This window comes from Neolamprologus multifasciatus, chromosome 15 (genome assembly GCF_963576455.1).
Source record: "Neolamprologus multifasciatus chromosome 15, fNeoMul1.2, whole genome shotgun sequence".
In the NCBI taxonomy this organism is placed as follows: Eukaryota; Metazoa; Chordata; class Actinopteri; order Cichliformes; family Cichlidae; genus Neolamprologus; species Neolamprologus multifasciatus.
This window is the reverse complement of record NC_140453.1, coordinates 25,561,163-25,583,946: the sequence shown is the minus strand read 5'-3', so window position 1 is coordinate 25,583,946 and position 22,784 is coordinate 25,561,163. Positions and strand designations below refer to the sequence as shown.

Below are 22,784 nucleotides of genomic sequence, written 5' to 3'. Positions count from 1 at the left end.
TTATTGAAACCAGCTGCCATCTGGGTTTTGGGTCTGCGGAACTGTAACATGGTCCTGCTGAAGTGAACTCTAATTAATTATTAGTGATTAATTAAGACACATTAAGGTAAAAATCAGCATTTTTGATCATATGGGCAATGCTTTTGTCCTCTTGCTTTTTGTGTTCTTAAGGGTCTGAATGTCAGATTTACTCACTGTGCGGACTGTGTCATAAGACTCATTAGTGAAACCAGCAACAAATGAGGAAGGTGATGTCTGTCGTGTTCGCAGGTAGAAAACCAGCAGGCCGACCAACGTGCCGATGAGCAGAAGGACCACAATCACAGACGCCGCGATACCTCCTGCATTGTCTCGGTTTGGGGAGGCTGCAGCACAGATGGGAAACATTTAGTATTTTTCTCATTAATGTAGTGAAGCCAAACTTTACAATGTAGTTAGAAATTCAGTCAAATGGTTGAATGGTTAAAAAAATTAAAGTGCTGAAAAACTGAATATTATTAAAAGCATATTAGTTCTAAATTCACTTTGTCAGTTTGGAAATTTTATTTTATTAAAAAAAAAACATCTTAACAGTGACTGCTTTTTAGCAGATATTATTTATTATTATTATCTTAGGTATTTATTCATTTTATTGACCAAAAATAAGCCAAAATGCAGAAGCAATGTGCAGAAATGTCACAAAAAAAAACATTTACTGCTGTCTGCAGGGGTGGTGGACACTCAATGAAAACTGCCTCTTTTTAAATTTCTCAGCACTGAATCTGAGCATGCACATTGTGCAGAAACATTAAAAACCTCTAATACAGTCTGTAATAGTTTGAATAGAAATCTGGGAGTTCTGCTCATACGTTTTATTGGATCTGTGACTTTGTTAGCGCAGTTGATCCCGATGGTGTATTCGATGTCATCCAGAGCTACCACACCTGCTGTACCTTTGACGCCTTCAAAAACAATCTGTTTACAGGAAAAGTAAGATGACAGCAGAGATTGCAGTAGGTCGTATATGCTTACATACAACAACAAGTCACTAAGTGTATTCAGCCATTTGTTATAAATGTGAGCCTGACCTGGTATTCCTCAGTAGATGTGATGTCAATGTCAAAACGTTTCCACAGTCCAACAAGTTCGGTCTCAGCCAGCGGGTTGAAACGACCTTCGGAGAGTCTCCATACTTTTAGCTGGCAGTCCGCTGAAGTCATTCATAAAAAAGGTTAAAAATATTTACAGGTAGATGCATTCAAAACTGACATAAATTGAATATGTTATTTCTTTCTTACACGACTGGCTTTTATAGAGCCAGAACTTCAGGCAGGTGCCTTTAGTAGGGGGCAGGTGAGGGCTCAGCAGTAGAGCGTTTTGACTCACTTCTGTCCGATTGCTGCTTGGAAAGAACAGGAAGTGACCTTGCAGAAAAGAAAAGAAGGGTGTTTTGAAAAAGAAGATAATAAGTGTGACTTTGCAGCATCTGCCAGCTGTCTAGTTGTCTGTTTCTCTCTGGTTTTACCTTTTTCTGTGCCCAAAGTGTGGTCGTCAAGTGGGATTGGGTAGTGATGTTCCATCTCTGCACTCGTCAGCTCCCAGTCCAGTTTGTCTATGGTCATGTTCTGAGTGTTGCTCCAGCTGCACATGCCTCTCTCCATACCACACTTGGAACCTGGGGAATCTAACAAAATAAATATTACACTATAATTGTGCAATATTGAGTAGGATAACATATTATAGAGGAGGTAGTCATGTACTCGGAGTAGTTTTTGAAAACTAATGTAAGGCCTTTATTTTAGTGGGTTAAAGACATAAAAATACACCAGTGCAAATTGGCTTACACCTTCTCTAGGTGGTACTGTAGGTAATTGTGGTTTCACTCACCACAGGAGTGCAACACTAAATGCATGCATTATTTTCTTTGGCTTGTGGCCAGTGGTGAGTAAAAGACTTCTCTAGTCTTTAAGAGCATCATCCAGCCTCACATAAACTTAAAAAAAAAACCTGTTCTAACTCAGCATAGTGTAACCACAGAGTAGTACAGACACACTGAAGCCACAATTTCAAATATACAGCACAAAATGGAAGACAAAAATATGTCTAAAGAATGTAATATTTAAAAATATTACATTCTTTCATTTATTCATTCATTTTTACTGTTGTCTTAAAGTCTTAGCGGGATCCTTGGTTAAAGCCCATGAGGAAAAGTATCTAGATACATAGAGCTGCGTGCTGCTTTTACTGCAGTCTTAAAATCTGTAGTGATTTCAATCTTGATGAGGCATGTCAAACCTTGATTTTCACAGGGATAATGTGCAAGAAAGATGTCATCGATTGCAATGCAAGAGTCTTTCCCTCCAGCGCCGACAACCTCAAATTCCAACTGCAGAAGAAAATTACCACAAAATAAGCTTGCTTTGAACAGCGGGCACAAAGTCCTTAGATCAAAAGCTACTGTGCAAAAGTCTTGAGGCACCACTTGTTTCTTTGTCTTTTGCTATGAAAACCTGAAGTAGTTGCATGAAGATTCACTGTACAACACAAAAACAGAATTTGTAGAATTCTAATTGAAAGCCATTATTTGATATTTTTTATTTATGTAATCTCTTTAAGTAGTTTTCAGGGATAGTTCTCCAGGCATCTTGAAGGAAATTAAAAGTTATTTCTTGGATTGGCTATCTGCCTTTGTTTTTCTCCAAATTCTCTGTCAAAATGATCCCACATTGCTTCAGAAATGCTGAGGTCCTGGTTTTAGGGAGGTTGAACCATGATTGATAGTGTTCCACTGTGTGTTTTTCTATCCAGATTGTCATTGTCACGGGTCTGTGACCCATCGTTTCTGTGTTTGGACTTTTGATTTTGGTTTATTTAATATTCTGAGGTTAAGATTCTGTTCCTTGTTTTGGTTATTATAGTTGTTAGCCTTCTGTTTAACATTTGTATTCTTAGGTCACCTTAGTTTTCTTATCTAGTCTTTACATTTCTGTTGTCAAGCCTCCCGTCTGTTCCATGCCCCATGTATAGTCATAATTCTGTAGTTATATATTTTCAATGTGTGTCTCGCTCTCTCTGTTTAGTCAGTCATGTCTCAGTGTTTGTTCCCGTCTTGCCAGTTAGATTATAATCCAGCCGTGTTCCCCAGGTGTTTCCTCTCTGCCCTGATTCCTTCATGTATATATATTGTCTGTGTCTTTTTGTGCTCTTGTGATGATCTCCCTCTTGCTGTGTGTCCCGTTTGTTCAGTGCCTGCAGTGTATGTTTCTAGGAGAACCGGTCAGTTAAGTTACTTAGATTTAGTTATTTGTATTTTCCAGAAATAAAGCTGTTAAGTTCAGTCCTACATTTGGGTCCTAACCTGCCTGCCACACACAGCGTCATGACACAGATATGCTTTTACTGCATTGACAGTGTGTTTGGGATCATTAGCATGCTGAAAAATGAAGCTGTTGCCAATAAGATAATGATTTTTTTCCTATTAATTCATTTCATAGCTCACAGATACACCTGCTGTAGATACTTATCTGGTTTCCCTCAGATTTTTTTTAAGTGCATAGTGTACACCATGCCAAAGTTGCCAAGTTTTCAGCTAATGGCCTTATGGGAATCACTTTGTTGGTGTAAAATGACTATTTTATGCCTTTCAAACTGTGTTATGTGTTATTCAGCTAAAGAAAGTGGAACAAATGATGTGTCTAGAAATGCAAAGTAAAATTGGTTCTTTGCTGATGGGATGACGGTGAGATGGCTCGAAACTTTTGCACAGTATAGAGAGAGTGGAGAGTGTGAGTGACTCAGGCAGACTACTGAAAATTGAATTCACACATGTTCATATTTTTAGATAAATGAGTTTATTAAATGAGTAGTTTATTTTATGGGAAGGATAAATTAATCACATTAAAAGTGGCTTAAAAAGTCTGTATCTGCCTTCACACTTACCTGCCAGTCCTCAAGGGAGCTCGAAATGTTGCCATAGCCATGACGCCACACATCTCCTTGATTCAGGTTGCTTGTAAATATCTTGACCCTCTCTCCCTTCACTGGCTTCATATACACTGTAAGAGAACCTATGGGACACACTCCATTAGTTTAACTTTGTGTGTGTCTGTGTTTTCCTCTGTGAAGCTGGCCCACCTGGATTCACTCCTCCCATGTGATACCAGAAATTTAGACACTCAGTATGGGTAGTTCCTTGGCGAACAGATGAGGTGAGGACTGCGGTGCTACCTGAGGGAAGGATGCTTGCTCCAGTGTTAACAACCATGTAGAAACCTGGATAGAGACCATACAGCATATGAACACAATTCTCAATTTCTCAGTCTCCTGCATGTATATTCTAATGTTAAACAGCAGGGGTGTTTCTTACCCTGTTCAGTCTCCAGGGTGTGATCAAATTTGGGCCCATTTGATGTGGCTGTGTATCCGCTACGGTGGAGCCACTGATCTTTACTAGAGCTGGTGTACCCACACTGTTGGCCTTCAAAGGAACACATCCTTGGGTTGGTACAGGGACCCTCCAAGAATGCCACATCATCAATGGCAATGAGTCCATCATAGCCAGAGCGAACGGCTTCAAACATCAGCTGTTGATGAATTGGAAGAGAAGGAAGATGTTATTAACTATTCCTATTAAAAAGCCAAGTTAATGTGTACAGGTGATTTTAAAACAACAAATACTGGACAATGTCATTGACAGAAACTTGATATCTATGTTTCAGATGAAACATAAGCATAAATAAGCAGACAGAAGTAAATTAATAAAAACATGCACAAGCAACAAAAAATACAAACATAAGACAGAAAGCTGGCATAAGTGGGAATAGCATCATGGTAAAAATGATAAAGAAAAATTGTGGGTCGTTATACATATTTAAGATCTTTGGAGGTGAAGAGAGGTTCAGCTGTTAAAAAATTGACCAAAATAATTTCTGCACTTCACTTGTACTCAGTGATGAGTTAAAGGGAGATGTGGTCTTTATTCTTCATAAAAGCAAAAAGCGTCAGTGCTGCATTTTAAACCAGTGGCAGGCAGGATAGGTCTACCCGTGAAGGGCATCTACTTCCTTACAGCTGCAATGATGTTTTGTTTTACCACAAGTGGGCAAAGTTTCTCCAAAAACTCAAACCATTTGTTTAAAATCACTTTCACTTTGTGTCAGCTGGGATAGGCTACAGTACCCCATGACCCTCAGTTGGATAAGTGCTGAAGAAAAAAGGATGGATTTCCTTGTTTTAGTAATTTCACTGGTGCTGTGTGCATTTATTACATACATGAAATCTTGAGATCTGGTGCGGTACTGGGCATTGTGCTTCATGCCAAACATTTCCACGAGCTCCACTGTGGGTCCACAGGACCATCTCAAAACCTTTGTTATCTATTAGCTTCACATTCAGAGTACCTGGAAGAAAAATATCAGAGATTTCTAGTTAAAGGTTTGTTTTTCTTTTTTTTAACCGAAGAAACAATCTTTCATTCTAAATTTACATATTACATTCTTTTAGTCAAATTATCATCACCTGCATTTGGCCCATAGACTTTGTAGAAGAAGTAAAGGCAGTAATCTTTAGGACCCGGTGACTGTGGAAAGGAAATTAAGCGTCCAAACAAACCGTGCAGGTATGGACTCCTCATGTCCATGACAAGGCTTCTGCCTGAACATCAACAGACAGACAGGTCAGCATCAGACACTGATACAGTATAATACCAATCACATAATGCTTAGCAAAATTAGTATCTTCACTTTCAAACTTGTATTATATTTATGGCAACTATTCAAAAAAAAATACATTAAATTAATACAAAGTACTTTTACTGTGCTTTCCATCATTTATCGACAGGGACTGAAAGGAGTTTATAGTAAAGAAACATCTCTCAGCTTTGTGACAAGAATAACATCCTAAATGTCAGCTGAAAAAAATCAATTAACAAGGACCAATCATTACTGACAGCAGTTAAGAGCATTACACCTGCGCCAAACCACACTGAGGGTTCTCTAATAGAGAGAGTGAGTCTGTGGAAAGGATTCAAACGTATGTACATCTGAGATGCTCCCTGATTAAAAGCCTGTATAAAATGCTAGATTAATTTATTTGAAATCAAATGAGCTTACCAACACTGATAGTATGGTCCATCCCACTGAGCATTGTCCAGTCAAAGTTGTCGCTGCTGTCCTGATACCATCCACACAATCCTTCTTCAAAGTTACATGACAATCCTGGGCAAACACACACAAAACTGGTTGGTTTAAGCAAGTACTAGAAAAACTTTAAACTGAGCATCATAAATTATGTAAATTATAAGTAGATATTAAAGTTACCTGTTGGAGACCATGGATAATAGTCAACATGACAGTCACTAAATTGGACATTTTTCACTTTAATCTTGGAGCACTGACAAAGTTTCTTAGCGTGAGCTTCAAAAGCAAGCTGGTGAAGATAAAACAAAGCGGTCTAATGAATTAAATAATATTTTAACTGTTTCATTGTTTGATTTTGTGTTACAGAAAAACAAATAGCATAGCATTAGCTCAGTCAAGCCACAAAGTGAAACTCAACATCAATTGTGTCAGATCAGCTGATCTCAAATCCCTGAGCAGATGGTTCAGCTTATACTTCCTCTGAAGGTGCCATTGGCAGATTTCCTATAGAGTGTGTTGTTTAAACCTCCCAAAACTCTCTTTTCTTTTGACTATAGTTTTCAGACTGAAGTTAAAAATATAATAATATAGCTCATGTCATATGTACTGTTAGAGCGATGGACGCTCATGTTAAACAAGGTAAAGATTTTAAATAATGAGGTCATGTTTAATCTTGGGCTTTGTATGATGACCTCACTGAAAGCTGATATCATTAAAGTGGCACAGAAGGCCCACCCAGCTACCATTCAAATTTTCTGTTTATGAGAGTCAGCCAATGAGAAGAGGAGTTGTATCTCTGTAGTTGAGCAAAATGATAAATACCTGAGCAGCAAGACTAAAGTTAAGCTGACCTGGAATCGATTTTTCCTAAATCCAATGAGTATGTCAGCGTGTTGCCAATCCTCTGCCTCTGGTCCAGTCTTCCCATTAAACTCCCACAATTTAGGCCCCGTGCCCATTGAGCTGTCAATCACTCTGACGGACAGATCACCTGCAGCAGAAAGATGTAACCGGGGTTATTTACAGTGTACCAAGTTTGTGTTCTGGAAAGAATAAAAAGATTTGCAGGGCAACAACTTACCAATATAACTGGGTTTCCCAGTTAGTGCATAATCAAAGCTCATGCTACAAACGGGACCAGTGGGGCCTAGGAGGGGGGTCCGTGTTTGGGCTTCAGTCAGTTGCTGGCCTGGAGCTTTGGCTACATACAGAAACTCCTCTGACAGATGAAAATAGACCCACGGGAATAAATTGTACTATGAAATTAGCACTAAACAAATAAATAAATGAATACCAGAAAGAGCTGTCTGTACCCTGGGCTGTGGAATTTTGATATAGTACCCAACCTTGACCCCCAAGACTGGTGTCAGTCCACCCAGAGCTGCCCTGAGAGTAAGAGAAATCACCTGCAGAAGAGGTTTTTGAAGAAACAGCAGTTAACAGCAGTGATTAAAAATGCAACCATAATCAGCAATAATCTTGTATATTACATGTTCCATGCACGAGACATTACTTGTAAAGTTTAGGAGCAACCAAAGCAATAAACACAACCTACTTAATTTCTTTTTGAAAATTAGCAATGAAATTGTGTAAAATACAAGTTAATTATTTACCAGCAGATTATTTTAAGTATATTAACCTTCTTCTTGAAATAAAATAGCTATTATTAATAGAGTTGGGTTAAGTTTAGGAACACCCTGCTGGATTCGGCATCACTTCATTTCATAAAATCAAAAGTCTTTTAAAACTTTGCAGACCATTTTAAAAAAGTCAAACTGAATAAACAGGATGAATGCACTCACCACATTTAGCTTCATCCTCTGCTCCTTCACAGTCAATATGAAAATCACACAACTTATCCGGTTCAGCACATGGATTTTTAGGGTGATCAGGGAATGTTTCAACAGAACTAGTATCTATGGAAGAGAAGAACATGAGCAAGAGTCATTCAACGACAGAAGATGTTTATACTTATTCCCTGCAGATGTTTTTCCTCAAAGTTAAGACAATTAAGAAGCTTACTGGTTGATAAGCGGCATTCGGGAGACAAAACAATGCTGTCAATCGCGATACCTCCATATGTAAAGTTTCTGATTGCTGCCATAATCAGGATCTATAGGGAGAAAATAATTCAAAAGAGCAGATTAGCTATTTTATATTTCAACTAAAATTGTCACCAGTTACACTATAAAAGAGGTAAAAAACCAAAACAAAACCCAACAACAACTAAATCGCTTATTTCCAAGCTGCTGGATTTTGAATTTTGTGAGTACAAAAATACTAAATTACATTTAGTAGTCATGTAAACTCAAATTAAAAGAGATGTTTTCTTTTCTTTTATTCTTCATTTGTCGCCTGTAAACTGTTCTTTTCTTTCTACTGAGTATTACATTCAGATCTCAAATGTTTTTTATTTTAAAGTCGGAAAATTTTGATTTTTGATTATTTATGCGCATATAGAAGCTGTACGCTAGAGCTGAGAAACTTTGGTTTAACGCGATCTATAAAATGTTGTTGTTTGCTTTTTAGGCGATGTTATATTCCTTTTAAATGTTTACATTTAAATGTTATTTTTTAAATATATTATATTATGATATATTTCTTATTTATATTAATATAACAATAATTAATAAATAAATAAATAAATATAAATATAAATATATATATATATATATATATATATATATATATATATATATATATATATATATATTCAAATCAAATTCAAAAATTCAAATTCAAATTTTATTTGTCACATACACAGTCATACACAGTACGGTATGCAGTGAAATGCTTAGACAACTGCTCGTGACCTAAAGAAAAAAAAGAAAAGGCTATGAATAAGATAGGAAATAAATATGAAAATTAAAAAGGGGTAAATTTAACTAGGAAGGAATAAAATAAAATGTAAAAATTAAAGTTAAAAATGAAATAACTGTACAACACAAATTAGAATGAAGGGTAAATTTAACTGGGAAAGAATAAGATAAAATATATAAGTTAAAGTTGAAAATAAAATAACTGTACAACAAAATACACAATACACAGTAATATATAAGAATGTATGAAGAAATATAAATATATATATACACAATAACAGCAGCTGTACAAGTATTAAATGGAAATGAAGAGATATAATGTCCAGTGTTGTGCAATCCACATTATTTAGTGTCTTGTGCAGTGCAAATATGCTTAAAGTGATTTAAGTGATGAAGTGAAAACAATGTCCAGAATGTCCAGTGTGTGTGTAAGAACCATATGTGTGGGTCAGTACTGTGTGGTGGTGTGATTGAGAGACCGTATCGCCTGCGGGAAGAAGCTCCTCCTCAGTCTCTCTGTGTTGGTCTTCAGGGAGCGGAATCGCTTTCCTGACCTCAACAGAGAGAACAGTCTGTTGTTGGGATGGCTGAGGTCCTTCACGATCTTCCTGGCCTTGGTTCAGCACCGCCTGCTGTAGATTGAGTGCAGGTCAGGGAGCTCGGAGTGGATGGTGCGCTCAGCTGATCGCACAACCCTCTGTAGAGCTCGTCTGTCCTGCATGGTGCTGTTCCCGAACCAGGTTAAGATGTTTCCCGTCAGGATGCTCTCTATGGTGCACGAGTAAAAGTTCCTGAGCACCTTGGAGGGCAGTCGGAAGTCTCTCAAGCGTCTGAGGTGGTGGAGACGCTGACGGGCCTTTTTCACCACGGTGTTGATGTGACAGGACCATGACAGGTCCTGCGTGATGTGAACTCCGAGGTATTTGAAGCTGTCCACTCTCTCCACTGGGCACTCGTTGATGACGGGGGTCTGGTAGTTCCTCTCCTGCTTAGTGCTGAAGTCCACTATCAATTCCTTTGTCTTACTGACGTTTAGAAGGAGGTTGTTCCTCTGGCACCAGTTCTCCAGATTCCTAATCTCCTTCAGGTAGGCCGTCTCGTTGTTGTCAGAGATCAGGCCCACCACGACGGTGTCGTCAGCAAACTTGATGATGGTGGTGGAGCTGGTAGTGGCCACACAGTCATATGTGTACAAAGAGTACAGCAGGGGGCTCAGAACACACCCCTGGGGGGCTCCAGTGCTGAGAGTGGTGGAGGCTGAGACATGTCCGCCCATCCTTACTGCCTGTGGTCTGCCAGTTAGGAAGTTGGAGATCCACTGACACATAGATGAGCTACATATATATATATATATATATATATATATATATATATATATATATATATATATATATATGTGTATATATATATATATATATATATATACAGTGGGGCAAAAAAGTATTTAGTCAGCCACCGATTGTGCAAGTTCCCCCACTTAAAATGATGACAGAGGTCAGTAATTTGCACCAGAGGTACACTTCAACTGTGAGAGACAGAATGTGAAAAAAAAAATCCATGAATTCACATGGTAGGATTTGTAAAGAATTTATTTGTAAATCAGGGTGGAAAATAAGTATTTGGTCAATAACAAAAATACAACTCAATACTTTGTAACATAACCTTTGTTGGCAATAACAGAGGTCAAACGTTTACTATAGGTCTTTACCAGGTTTGCACACACAGTAGCTGGTATTTTGGCCCATTCCTCCATGCAGATCTTCTCAAGAGCAGTGATGTTTTGGGGCTGTCGCCGAGCAACACGGACTTTCAACTCCCGCCACAGATTTTCTATGGGGTTGAGGTCTGGAGACTGGCTAGGCCACTCCAGGACTTTCAAATGCTTCTTACGGAGCCACTCCTTTGTTGCCCGGGCGGTGTGTTTTGGATCATTGTCATGTTGGAAGACCCAGCCTCGTTTCATCTTCAAGTTCTCACTGATGGAAGGAGGTTTTGGCTCAAAATCTCACGATACTTGGCCCCATTCATTCTGTCCTTAACACGGATCAGTCGTCCTGTCCCCTTGGCAGAAAAACAGCCCCATAGCATGATGTTTCCACCCCCATGCTTCACAGTAGGTATGGTGTTCTTGGGATGCAACTCAGTATTCTTCTTCCTCCAAACACGACGAGTTGAGTTTATACCAAAAAGTTCTACTTTGGTTTCATCTGACCACATGACATTCTCCCAATCCTCTGCTGTATCATCCATGTGCTCTCTGGCAAACTTCAGACGGGCCTGGACATGCACTGGCTTCAGCAGCGGAACACGTCTGGCACTGCGGGATTTGATTCCCTGCCGTTGTAGTGTGTTACTGATGGTGACCTTTGTTACTTTGGTCCCAGCTCTCTGCAGGTCATTCACCAGGTCCCCCCGTGTGGTTCTGGGATCTTTGCTCACCGTTCTCATGATCATTTTGACCCCACGGGATGAGATCTTGCGTGGAGCCCCAGATCGAGGGAGATTATCAGTGGTCTTGTATGTCTTCCATTTTCTGATGATTGCTCCCACAGTTGATTTTTTCACACCAAGCTGCTTGCCTATTGTAGATTCACTCTTCCCAGTCTGGTGCAGGTCTACAATTCTTTTCCTGGTGTCCTTCGAAAGCTCTTTGGTCTTTGCCATGGCGGAGTTTGGAGTCTGACTGGTTGAGGCTGTGGACAGGTGTCTTTTATACAGATGATGAGGTCAAACAGGTGCCATTCATACAGGTAACGAGTGGGGGACAGAAAAGCTTCTTACAGAAGACGTTACAGGTCTGTGAGAGCCAGGGATTTTCCTTGTTTGAGGTGACCAAATACTTATTTTCCACCCTGATTTACGAATAAATTCTTTACAAATCCTACCATGTGAATTCATGGATTTTTTTTTCACATTCTGTCTCTCACAGTTGAAGTGTACCTCTGGTGCAAATTACTGACTTCTGTCATCATTTTAAGTGGGGGAACTTGCACAATCGGTGGCTGACTAAATACTTTTTGCCCCACTGTATATATATATATACATATGGATTTTTATGCATTAATTACATAGGTACATGGAGACCCAGTATTGCAGGGTCTTTATATTATGATATAAAGCGGCTTTTGGTATATTACATGGAATTGAACTGAACTGAATAATCACCATCATTTCCGTTAAAGTAAATTAAAGTATATGTGAAAAGGTAAAAAGATAATGATAATTAAAAAAAAAAAACCCTCATATTTTAATTATTTAAGCTTAAAGTTAAAATTTAACCACTGTTGCCTTCACAACATCAACTTCCTTCTGAATTATTTCAAAATGTTCATGTATTAAGAATTTAAAGCTTTTCTGTGTGGAAAAGTGTTTGATTAAACGATGACTCCCAGCTATACTTAGTTGGCTCACCAAAACAATCTCAATATTAGCAGTAAACGAACAGCTCCAGGATGTAGGACAACCCATATGTGAGACTGGCTAATAACAGGAAAAATCAATCCATCATTGGAGCAAGTTTGTGTTGTTATGTGACGGTAGTAGTGCACACTGTTGTGTGAAATTTTCATGCATCAGAATTTGGTTTTTGAAATCATATTTAGCTGCTTTTAATTTGCAGAATTGTACTTATTTGGTCAATTTTTGGCCGTTTTGAGATTATTATCAAACCCACACAGTTTGATGATTCAGACACTTGACAACAGCCCTCAGCTGTGCTAATATAAAAGGAAAATGGTTTGTCTAATATCTAGTCAGCCTTTTAACATAACGACCAAGCATTAGGGAACACAACGTGCCACTAGAACACTAAAAAGCAGGCCTATGTAAACATTAATCATTGGTATTTCACTAAGTTAATATAATGCAAGATTTAAAAATATGTGCTTTGCTTTCAAAAACAGTGACTCAACTTTTCAGCATTAATGTACCTGCAGTAACATAAAGTTGTTGTATTAAAATAAAGTATTGCAAGCTCTCTTTGAACTTTGTTCCAGGTTTATTCAAAAATAATAATGGTGGCTGATATATCATATATTTTATTTTTTGAAGATGAACATATAACAGTTAGACTTGTGAGAATTGTGTCGGCTGTATACATGCATTAAATCGACACATATATTTATTTTTACATTACATAGACTACTGTAGTGGCTTGGAGGAATCATCTCTTATCAAATCATCGCACCTCCGAGCTACATGAATTTCTGTGGCCCGACTTAACCGATTCTGTAAACTTTACTTACTTACAAAAACCTAATTTTACTGATCTTTACCTTATGTACTAACTTTTTTGCTATTCAGGTTTTTTTTTTTTTTTTTTTTGATTTGTAGTCCTAACCCATCAATATCCCTATTTTAGAGTTGGAATGGGTGAAGCCCAGCTTCCCTATTATGGTTATTAATTCACCTGTGAGAGGCACTTACCTTGAAAGTGACGTTGGTGACAATCTCCACCTCTGCCTTTACCCAGAGATCACCTAGAGAGCCACCTCTTTCCCACACTGGGTAGATATATTTATCTGCAACCAACACCGTCAAACCCCCCGACCTCGGCCCAAACTGGTGAGTGTACATCACCATCTACAACAGGCAGGTACAGTAAACTCATGAAATTAGGTTTTAAATTCAAATTATTGTTAACAATGTTAATTTAAAGATGAGGGATAAAAAAATGATTTTCTCTCCAGCAATTTAAGAAAGAAAGAAAGTATTCTTTATTGATCCCCGTGGGGAAATTCCTCTCTGCATTTAACCCATTCACTCAGTGAAGCAGTGGGCAGCCATTGGGCGCCCGGGGAGCAGTGTGTAGGGATGGTACCTTGCTCAGGGGTAGCTCAGGGTGGCCGTTCAGTGGATTCGAACCACTGACCTTCCGATCATGGGGCCACGACTCTACCAACTAAGCTATCCTTCCCCCTCCTCCACCCCCCCCCCCCTTTTTTAAAAAGAAAGTATACTCTTAAAAAAACAATAACCCTTATGTGATTGTTAATTCAATTTGTGAATAACATTTTCCACATTTTTACCTTTTCAAAGCATTTGAATGTTTCAGACTACTGTGAAACAGTAAAAGTAAAAGCCGCTGAAGAACGAAGGCATCAGTTTTGGACTCACCTTGCAAGGATGTGAACTGTTGGTGGGTTCAAGAGAGTGACTTTGGAAGGAGGCCCAGTCACTTTTGAGACCCTCATCAGGGACCGTAACATAGAGAAAGTGACCTGAAATAAAAACAATGACATTGTATTTTTTTAAATTTGCCTTTTATTTCTAATACAAAAGCATTTCAAATACTAGCAGTAAGGAGTAATAGCATAGCTTCAGTAGCAAAAATACAAAAGGGTCCTCTGATTTGTCTGAATATCATACCTGATGCTGAGTTACTAGAATGATCTCTGCCTGGTCCTTTCAGAGGATCCGTGTTGGAGATCTGTGTCTGATTTGTCCTTACCCATTTCAATGGTGAAAGTGACCTTAGGTCCCAAATGCACAGGTCTTTCTCAAAGTCACAGGACTTATATTGAGCTGGGGACGCAACAAACAAAGACGGAACAAATAGTCATCATTATAAAGTGTACTGTCCATAAAAGATGGACATGGTCATCATGGCAACTTTTTTTTAAAGCCTTAAACCTGGTTTATAAATATCATTTAACCCTCTGGGGTCGCTGGACGCGCGGGTGCGTCAAAATCACATGACCAATTTCCATTTCAACTTGGGTCGAAAGTGCGGACTTCAAACTATATACCAGTTTTTGAATTGTGTCGATGGGCCACGTAAAACCAGAGTTATGATAAAAAATACACGCGATATTTTTTTCTGAACAAAACAGTGGTGTTTACAGCGGGAAGAAGGGTAAAAACGGCGTTTTCTACAGACAGCGCTAGCAAACACTCTCAGCTTGCGAGGAGTGATGGGTCGTTCGCGAACGAAATGGCTCTTAGAGCCGACTCTTTGAAGTGAACGACGCGAGCCGTGAGTTTTTTTTCTTCTTTCTCTCACCCTCTCTCTCGCCCTTTTTTCCACTAAACTCCGCATGCGCGGCCTGTACTTTGCGCTGGGCAGAGGGGGGAGGGGCGTTAGTTACACTCGCAGTAGCACAGGAACAGAGCCAGAGAGAAAGAGAGCGAGGGACAACAACGTCACATTAGAAAGTTATAGTAATCATCCACTATTTTCAGTTGCAGATGATAAAGGATTCAGAAATCATGCAGGCCCATATGACAGAGAATGTGCATCTTCTTTTTGTTTTAATATTTTAACGGTTAAATTTAACCACAAATGTGTTGTGGTTACATTTAACCGTTAAATTTGTTTAAAAGGAAAAAGCTGAAAATTTAAATAGTTAAAAGTTTAAAATGTAAATAGTTGTTTTTTGTATTATATGATTTATTTATTACATTTTATGTGGAGTGAATAAATAAAGTATACTTATGGTGGCCCTTAGAAACAAAGCACGTACAAACTCCAAAACACGTACAAACTCCTAAGCATGTACAAACTCCAAAACACGTAAAAACTCAGAAGCACGTACAAAAGACAACAGAAGTGCTTCAGGATGCTAGGGAGCAGTGTTGAGCTTTTGTTTCCTAGTGGCTACACAAGCCAGGAAGTATCAACAACCGGATTTGGTGTGTGGTAGTAACAGGTAAATGAACTTTCTTTTAAATTATTTGAATAAATATGAGTGCTTGTCTATAAATACACAAACAATACACACATGCTTTCTATTGTGTAATTTAAGTGATCTGGGTAGCTCTGTTTTGGAAGTTCAGTAAACGCTAGAAATGTGTTTTGGAGTTTGTACGTGCTTTTTGGAGTTTGTATATGCTTTAGGGTTTGTACGTGCTTTGTCTCTAGGGGCCATATATAAACATATATAAATAAAACCACTTTTTTTTACATTAGTAATTCCTTTTCTGTCTAATTTTATATTATTGTTAATGATCAAATAATTAAAGCAACAAAACAACCTGAAGAGCCGGCTCTTTTAGTGAGTCGAGCCGAAAGAGCCGAATCTATAAAAAGAGCCGGAAATCCCATCACTACTTGCGAGTGAAAAAAGAAAAGAAAAACCACCCCTTCCCTATTGGTGTTAGATTTTACCATGTCAGCCAATCAAAAAAAACGATAAGGCAACATGTGACATTTGGTTGTTTAGGGAGAAGGGGAAGTTTTTAGGAGTGACACCCGCGACGGAAAGCGGGCGAGCGAAAGACACACACAGAGAGAGAGAGCGACTTTTCATATGTGAGACTTTAGTGACGTTTAGCGTGTTTGGAAGCTATAGTTAGTTTGTTGTGTAGTTATTGTCTTTTATTGTGTGTCAGTTATACTGCTGAAGTTCACATTTGCTCTAAAAAAGCCATCAAAGGCAGATTCCAGTGTAAACGCTGTTCCCACATGGAAAACTGGACTGATGCACCTCCTCCTGTCAGACCTGCAGGGTTTAGGCCTTTGGTGTTCTCCTCTGTCTTATACTGAACACAAACTACATTTTTTGGACTGGCACAAATAATTTGTGTGCCTTCTTATTTGATGCAGCACACCTGATTGTTCTGTAAATAGATTCAAATGGTTATATAAAAACGCCTGAGGCCTTGGCTGCATTTTTAGGTAAATAGTACCATATAACTTTGTTGTTTGCAAAACTTGTGCATAATCTTTAGAAATGTACAATTTCTATTTGCATTTCAAGTTATGAAAATGATTCGTTAAACATGTTTGTGGGTTTTACAGTAAAAAATATAACTTTTTTCTACTCTGATTTTGATTTCTTTGTCTGAATTTAGATCAACTGTGCTAATATAGTATACCAAAATGAAAGAATAACTCAAATTTCAGATATTTGAGGTTGTGCTGAAAATAATGATACCAAACAAGGCAAGAAAAACATATTTTAAAGGTGAAATATAGAGTTAAAATCAAAAGTAGTCAAAAACGGCCAATTATACCCTGGACCCCAGAGGGTTAAAAATATATACCGATCTTTGCCCAATACCTGTGTTGCCTCTCGATCACAAGCAATCTCCTTCAAGCAAACTCTGTTTTACAAAGTACTGAGTACAAAATCAGGTTTTTTGTTACTGGAAAACATGGCAGCCATTCCAGCCGCAGCACTTTGTTGGAGTAATTTTGCTTAAAATATTAACATGAAGACAGTTTGGTCCTTACCAATAAAAAGCTCCTTTTGACAAAGATATTTAATGTAAGATGATTCCTTCTGATTTAAGCATTTCTTACAAAAGCTAAAAGATGATATCGATATTAGTCGCTTCTACAGGAATGTTTATTCTGAGGCAACTGAGCAAAATACACAAGAACTGCTTTTCCACTGCCTTATATAATAACACATCTTCTTTTTGCAACCCAAGGCACTCATGATTATTTTAAATCGTACTGACAGTGGATTTGGATTTGTTGTTCCTTGTCAGTTTTATTATTTTAACCAAGTTTTATTATTCCTGTTGACAAAAGTCAGTCTGTCTTCCAATCTGAACTAAACCTGCCACACACTGTTGGAGACTGAGTTTGGAGTTTTCACTTGATAACAATAAACAAAGAAGTGCCATAGAAAAAACAAATGCATCTTAGCAATATTTTCACACATGCTTGAAATTATAATTGTAATTACGTTTTAATTTGTATTAATTGCACAGGCCCATTACTCTGTCACTTCTGCTAAAAGGGAAAAAGGACCCTGTGCACAGGTGTCCCATTCAAGAGCGAAGAGCCGCGTGTCATTCACTGATGATATGATGATGACATTTTTGGTTAGGTCAGCTGATGGTTAGGACTACAAAAGTGGTTTTAGCACATTGATCAAAATACACGGTGGTGCTACACTCTTAATAAAAGACGCTTGTACACACCGGTGTGTCGACTGGGACTATAGCTGTGTCTGAACGTACTTCCAGTGACATTTGCAGACATTTTTTTTAATTTGATTGAACTTTTTGTGAACAATAAGTCTGTTTTCCCCACCAATTTTATTACTTTTTATTGTGACTAAAATATTCCTACATATTTAATATGGGATTCAGGTGAAATTAGATTTCTCACTGCAGTTGAGCTCATCAGATCCATCACCACAGTCATCGCTGCCATCACAGAGATGGCGCTCCTCCACACAGGCCTCGTTGTTACACTTCACCATCCCTGCTGAACAGTTTCCCCCAGGGACTGGTGCTGATGATCAAGAGAAAATAAAAAAACTATCACTTATGAATCAGTTTACTGGAATTAATTGATTGTAAAACACTCTGCAATGACTTGAAAAAGGCAGGGACAAATGGAATCTTTTGAGGGGCTTACAGGGAAGAGCACAGTCTAGAAACTCCAGCTGGTCTATGGCCACATCTCCTCTTTGTCCCACTGACCGCAGTGAGTGAAGACGGATTTGAAAAGTTGAGGGAATCCGGCCCAGAAAGATGAGAGCTTCCCTCCAGGCACGAACACTGGAGGCCTCAGGACGCCAAACAACAGCCTCTTCACCACCTGGGTAGAGGACAGATGCCCACAAGGGTGTAGATCCCAGACCGGTGTTACCTATAGTAAAAAGTAAACATTAAAGTATTTATTAGCACGACAGCTGCAGGGGAAATACATTTTATCTTTAAAGATTGTTAAAGAAACATTATACATTTTTAAAGGTAGGGCTTGTTATGACCAAAAACAGGACTAACAGAGAGAGACGGAGAGGAAAAATCCTGGTTATCTAAATATATGACATGCAGTTATTTGCCGTCATTACCCGAGTCCCACAGGAAGTATCTGAGGCGAAGGCGACATGTTGTTGAAGACTGATTAATCTCTGGAGAGATTAAAACTGCAGTATGGAGCAAGTCTTCATTTACTGCACTGATTCCCATGAACCAACCTTTGTAAAAAGACATATTGATTAGAAAATTTCAAGTTATTACCATTCCAGTTTAATTCAGGATGACTTTCTAAAATACTTGCAATAATACAGCTTTGACTATAAACATGACAATAAAAAAGACTGTACAATACCTATGGCTGTGCCGGTGGTGTAATCGGTGGACGGTCCACTGTCAGGCACCGTTTCCCCTCTCTGATGTCTCTCCCATTTGTATTGTGCACTGGGCGACGTGTCAGCCCATCCACACATTCCTTCATCCTCAAAGTCACACACAAACTCCTTTCCATTGTAGCCTTTCACAGGGGTGACAGAACATTCAATTGTTATAATACTGTGTATTACAGGAGAGGTCTTCCACTAAGAAAACTATTTACCCTACCATAATTTGAAGTAAAATTTTCCTGCTGTGTAGGTATAAAATCTAGAAATTGTGACCAAACCTTAGAAACCGCTAAGTTTTCCCGTAGCTAGCAGATGCCACCAGATGCAAAATCAGGGTCTTTTAATTGTTATCTTAAATATGATGATTGTTTTATTTGAACATAAGTGACCAGCCTCTCAAAATTAGTTAAAATTCCCCTTTCAGAATGTCAATAAAACACAGAAGCTTAATGAGACCATAATGATCATGTAACATGATCACATTGATATAGTCAAGTCAAATCTATGGGTGATGCTAATCATATTCAGCATATTCAGCACTGAAGCATTTTCCCATTTTTGAGACAAATCTGACAAGAAATGGCACCAAAAAAATAAAAAATCAGATTATAGATGGGACTAAATTACATTTTTAAAACTTACCACAGCCTTGCTCATCACTCCAGTCTGGACAGTCTTGCACAAAGTTACATTTCCCCCCAGGAGCTTGACACGACTGAGCTGGAGAGCCAGCAGCTGGATAATAATATGAAACACAAAATTCATTTTTTTCCTTTTGTCCTGTGAAATTACACCTGCTGATCAAGGGTGTATGAGATGGTCAAAAATCAGACTAATGATCACTATGGACTGCAAAAAATAACTGTAGCCTTTCCTATTAAAAGACAACAGTAGAAGCCTTAACCTGTCAGAGCTGATGTAAATATGCAAATATCTTCCAGCCAAAGATTGAAAATACTGAATTTTTTCCATCGTTGCTTCTGGGTGTGTGAATCAGGCCCAAACTCTCTCATGACTCATGACTCAAAGGTTTACAACCCATCTAACGCCAACAGGCTCAAAGACCGCAGAGAAGTAATCAGGGTGACACCATCCACTGAAGGCATCTGTCCAACCAAACGTCTCTGACTAAGACTCAAGACTTTATGATTCAGTAACCTAATAGCTAGAAAATAGACAGGACACCAGACATTTGATTTTTGAGTCTGAATATCCCAAAAGACATCACAGCATCATTTTGTTAGAAAATAAATCACACATGAAAGCTCACATTTTTAGTAAGGAGTTATTACCTGACATCAAAAACTATCTGAAGTATTGAAGTCTTCTGTGGACTCTTAGCGTTGTGAAATACTCAAAACCACATTGAGCATTTCTTTATCCTTTATATTTGTGATATTAAATATTAAGGTTAATTATATGTTCTGTCTCAACACATACCATTCTGTGGATCTTTAATTATCAGATGGAAAACAAATGCCAGGTTGCCTAAATTCCCAAAGATAGCAAAAACCTCCATAGCAGCAACAGTTATGCATCTGAGACTGAGATGAAAGAGAAAATTTTTCAACTGCTTGTGGCTTCTTTATCAAATACTAATTTTTTAGTTTTTTACTGACTGTGGCTTGATTAAAAAAAATCCAAAATCTACTGACTTGTCAAGACATTATTTCAATCTATGTGTAGCAGGGCTGCACAAACTAAGTTTAGAATAGTTAGCACCATTATTGCTGCACATAATTAAAATTTAACTGAATGTTTTCTTACCCCACTGCAGAGCCCACAGCAGAATGAGCGTTGAGCTCCTCACATGAAACATTCTCTTTTTCTCCCTTCTTGCACCACATCAATCTGAAGGTTTGCCGGCAACCTGCAGAGACTTTATTGTTGACTCTGACCTCTTCTCTGTGCGTGAGAGATAACAGTTGGACTTTAAAATCACCCATCATGCAACAGCAGCCAACAATTATAAAATAATTTCCTACAAATGATGGCGGATGTCCGAACATTGCTCATTTACTTGGCGGATACAGAAATGCAGAGCAAAGCAGATGCAAAGTGCAGTTTACGGAAGCAATTTTAGCTTACCTCAGTCATGCTGCATAGGTATTTAAGACAGAAACATGGGCAGCATCCTGCTTTAAGTCTCGCATGCATTACTCCAACATCATTACCTCAGTAGATTCATTTATCTTTGTCTTTATTAATAGGTGCAGTTTATAACACTGCATTTGTGTTAAAGTTGTTGTTTTTAAAGAGATATCATTACTGCGACATACCAGAGGAATCAGAATTGCTTCATTTAGGCTTCTGTTGAAGGTCCGGGGGTTGAACTGATCTACATTCATGTGAAATTAAGGTTTTAGGATTAGGATTCAACTTTATTGTCATTACACATGTATAAATACAGGGTGACGAAATACAGCTCAGTGTAATATGTTTTCATAGTTTTCATTCTGTGCAGTCCCTTGGAGAACTATTTCAATTAGGTTGAAGTCTGGATTTTGACTGGGCCATTGCAACACCCTTTTTTTCAGCCATTCTGTTGTAGATTTTCTGCTGTGATGGGATCACTGTCCTGTTGCATGAGCCAGTCTCAGCTAAGCTTTACCTGTTGGACAGATGGCTTCACATTTGACTCTAGAATCCATTGGTATTTAAAGGCGCTCACGGTTGACTCAGTGACAGGAAAGGTGCCCGGATCCTGTGGCTCTGAAACAAGCCCAAATCATCACCCCTCCACCACCATGCGTGGCAGTTGGTATAAGGTATTTGCCATTAGCCATGTTTGGTTTTCTTCAAATGTGGCACCGCACATTATGACCAAACATCTCTACTTTGGTTGAGTAAGGTCCTGAAGACTTGTGGTGTGTTTACATGCAATTTTGCAAATATAAGATGTGCTGCCATGTTCTTTTAAGAGACCATGGCACGCCGGGCTATCCTTCCAAAGAAACCATACACGTTCTTTTTACAGTTGTTACATTTAACATGTTAACTGAGGTCTATAAAGTCTAAGTCAGGGGTGTCGAACTCCAGGCCTTGAGGGCCGGTGTCCTGCAGGTTTTAGATGTGTCCTTCATCCAACACAGCTGATTCAAATGGCGAAATTACCTCAGCAACATGTCTTGAAGTTCTCCAGAGGCCTGGTAATAAACTTATCATTTGATTCAGGTGTGTTGACCCAGGGTGTTATCTAAAACCTGCAGGACACCAGCCCTCAAGGCCTGGAGTTCGCCACCCTTGGTCTAAGTTGCAGCTGTTGTGTTTGTTTTATATTTCTCTGAGCGAATGACTGAGGTGCCCACTCTTGGGAAGAATGTGGCGCTGTGTTAACACTTGAAAGCTCCGCCCGGGAAAATGCTAAATCTTCTTGGAAGAGATGCTCACACTTAGTGATGATCAATTAATCAATTGCATCAGATTAGGAGCACCTAGCTGCTACTTACCATGGAAGCCATAAGGATACTTAGTCCTTCACAGAACTGCATTAGAGCCCTGCGAAAACTGTCTTTTTCTTTTCTTTTTTTACATGACTGTCTGTATTTTAAATTAAATATTTGTATGCATTTTTATCCACAGTTATCTTTACTGATTATTAATATGTATTTTCCAGCACGTTATACATTGTGAATTGTGTTTCAGGTACTTTTTGAACATATGTAGAGAAAAAAAATGTGTTGTCAGGTTTCTGTCCTGGCATAAATATGCTGTGGATCATATGCTGTATAGAAAAGTTATACATAGTTTCCAAATCTGAAAATGGAAGCCAGTGTGGAACAGCAGTATTGTTTGTTATGGCAGCA

The 22,784-nt window shown here is 38.5% G+C and overlaps 1 protein-coding gene across 1 annotated transcript; it reads right to left on the bottom strand.

Moving 5' to 3' along the window:
- Positions 1-20,852, bottom strand: LOC146502198 (apical endosomal glycoprotein-like). The gene is made up of 28 exons (XM_085133708.1): positions 20,746-20,852; positions 19,621-19,713; positions 18,948-19,109; positions 18,688-18,813; positions 18,249-18,482; positions 17,997-18,122; positions 14,303-14,458; positions 14,051-14,154; positions 13,361-13,516; positions 8,139-8,229; positions 7,919-8,032; positions 7,430-7,522; positions 7,198-7,335; positions 6,968-7,107; positions 6,297-6,405; positions 6,090-6,194; positions 5,497-5,631; positions 5,251-5,378; positions 4,346-4,562; positions 4,114-4,251; positions 3,919-4,046; positions 2,275-2,365; positions 1,505-1,663; positions 1,278-1,403; positions 1,068-1,189; positions 849-954; positions 196-365; positions 1-57 (listed from the first exon to the last, which is right to left on the bottom strand). Exons 1-28 carry the CDS (start codon positions 20,795-20,797, stop codon positions 1-3), a joined length of 3,576 nt encoding a protein of 1,191 aa, XP_084989834.1. The 5' UTR covers positions 20,798-20,852.
- Between the last annotated feature and the right edge of the window lie 1,932 nt (positions 20,853-22,784).

Coding starts and splice junctions, on each gene's coding strand:
- LOC146502198 (XM_085133708.1), bottom strand. CDS start 20,797: ATGTTTCATGTGAGGAGCTCAACGCTCATTCTGCTGTGGGCTCTGCAG. Junction 19,110..19,620: donor GAGTGATGAGCAAGGCTGTG/GTAAGTTTTAAA, acceptor CCCCTGTGAAAG/GCTACAATGGAAAGGAGTTT. Junction 6,195..6,296: donor TTATCCATGGTCTCCAACAG/GTAACTTTAATA, acceptor GTGTTTGCCCAG/GATTGTCATGTAACTTTGAA.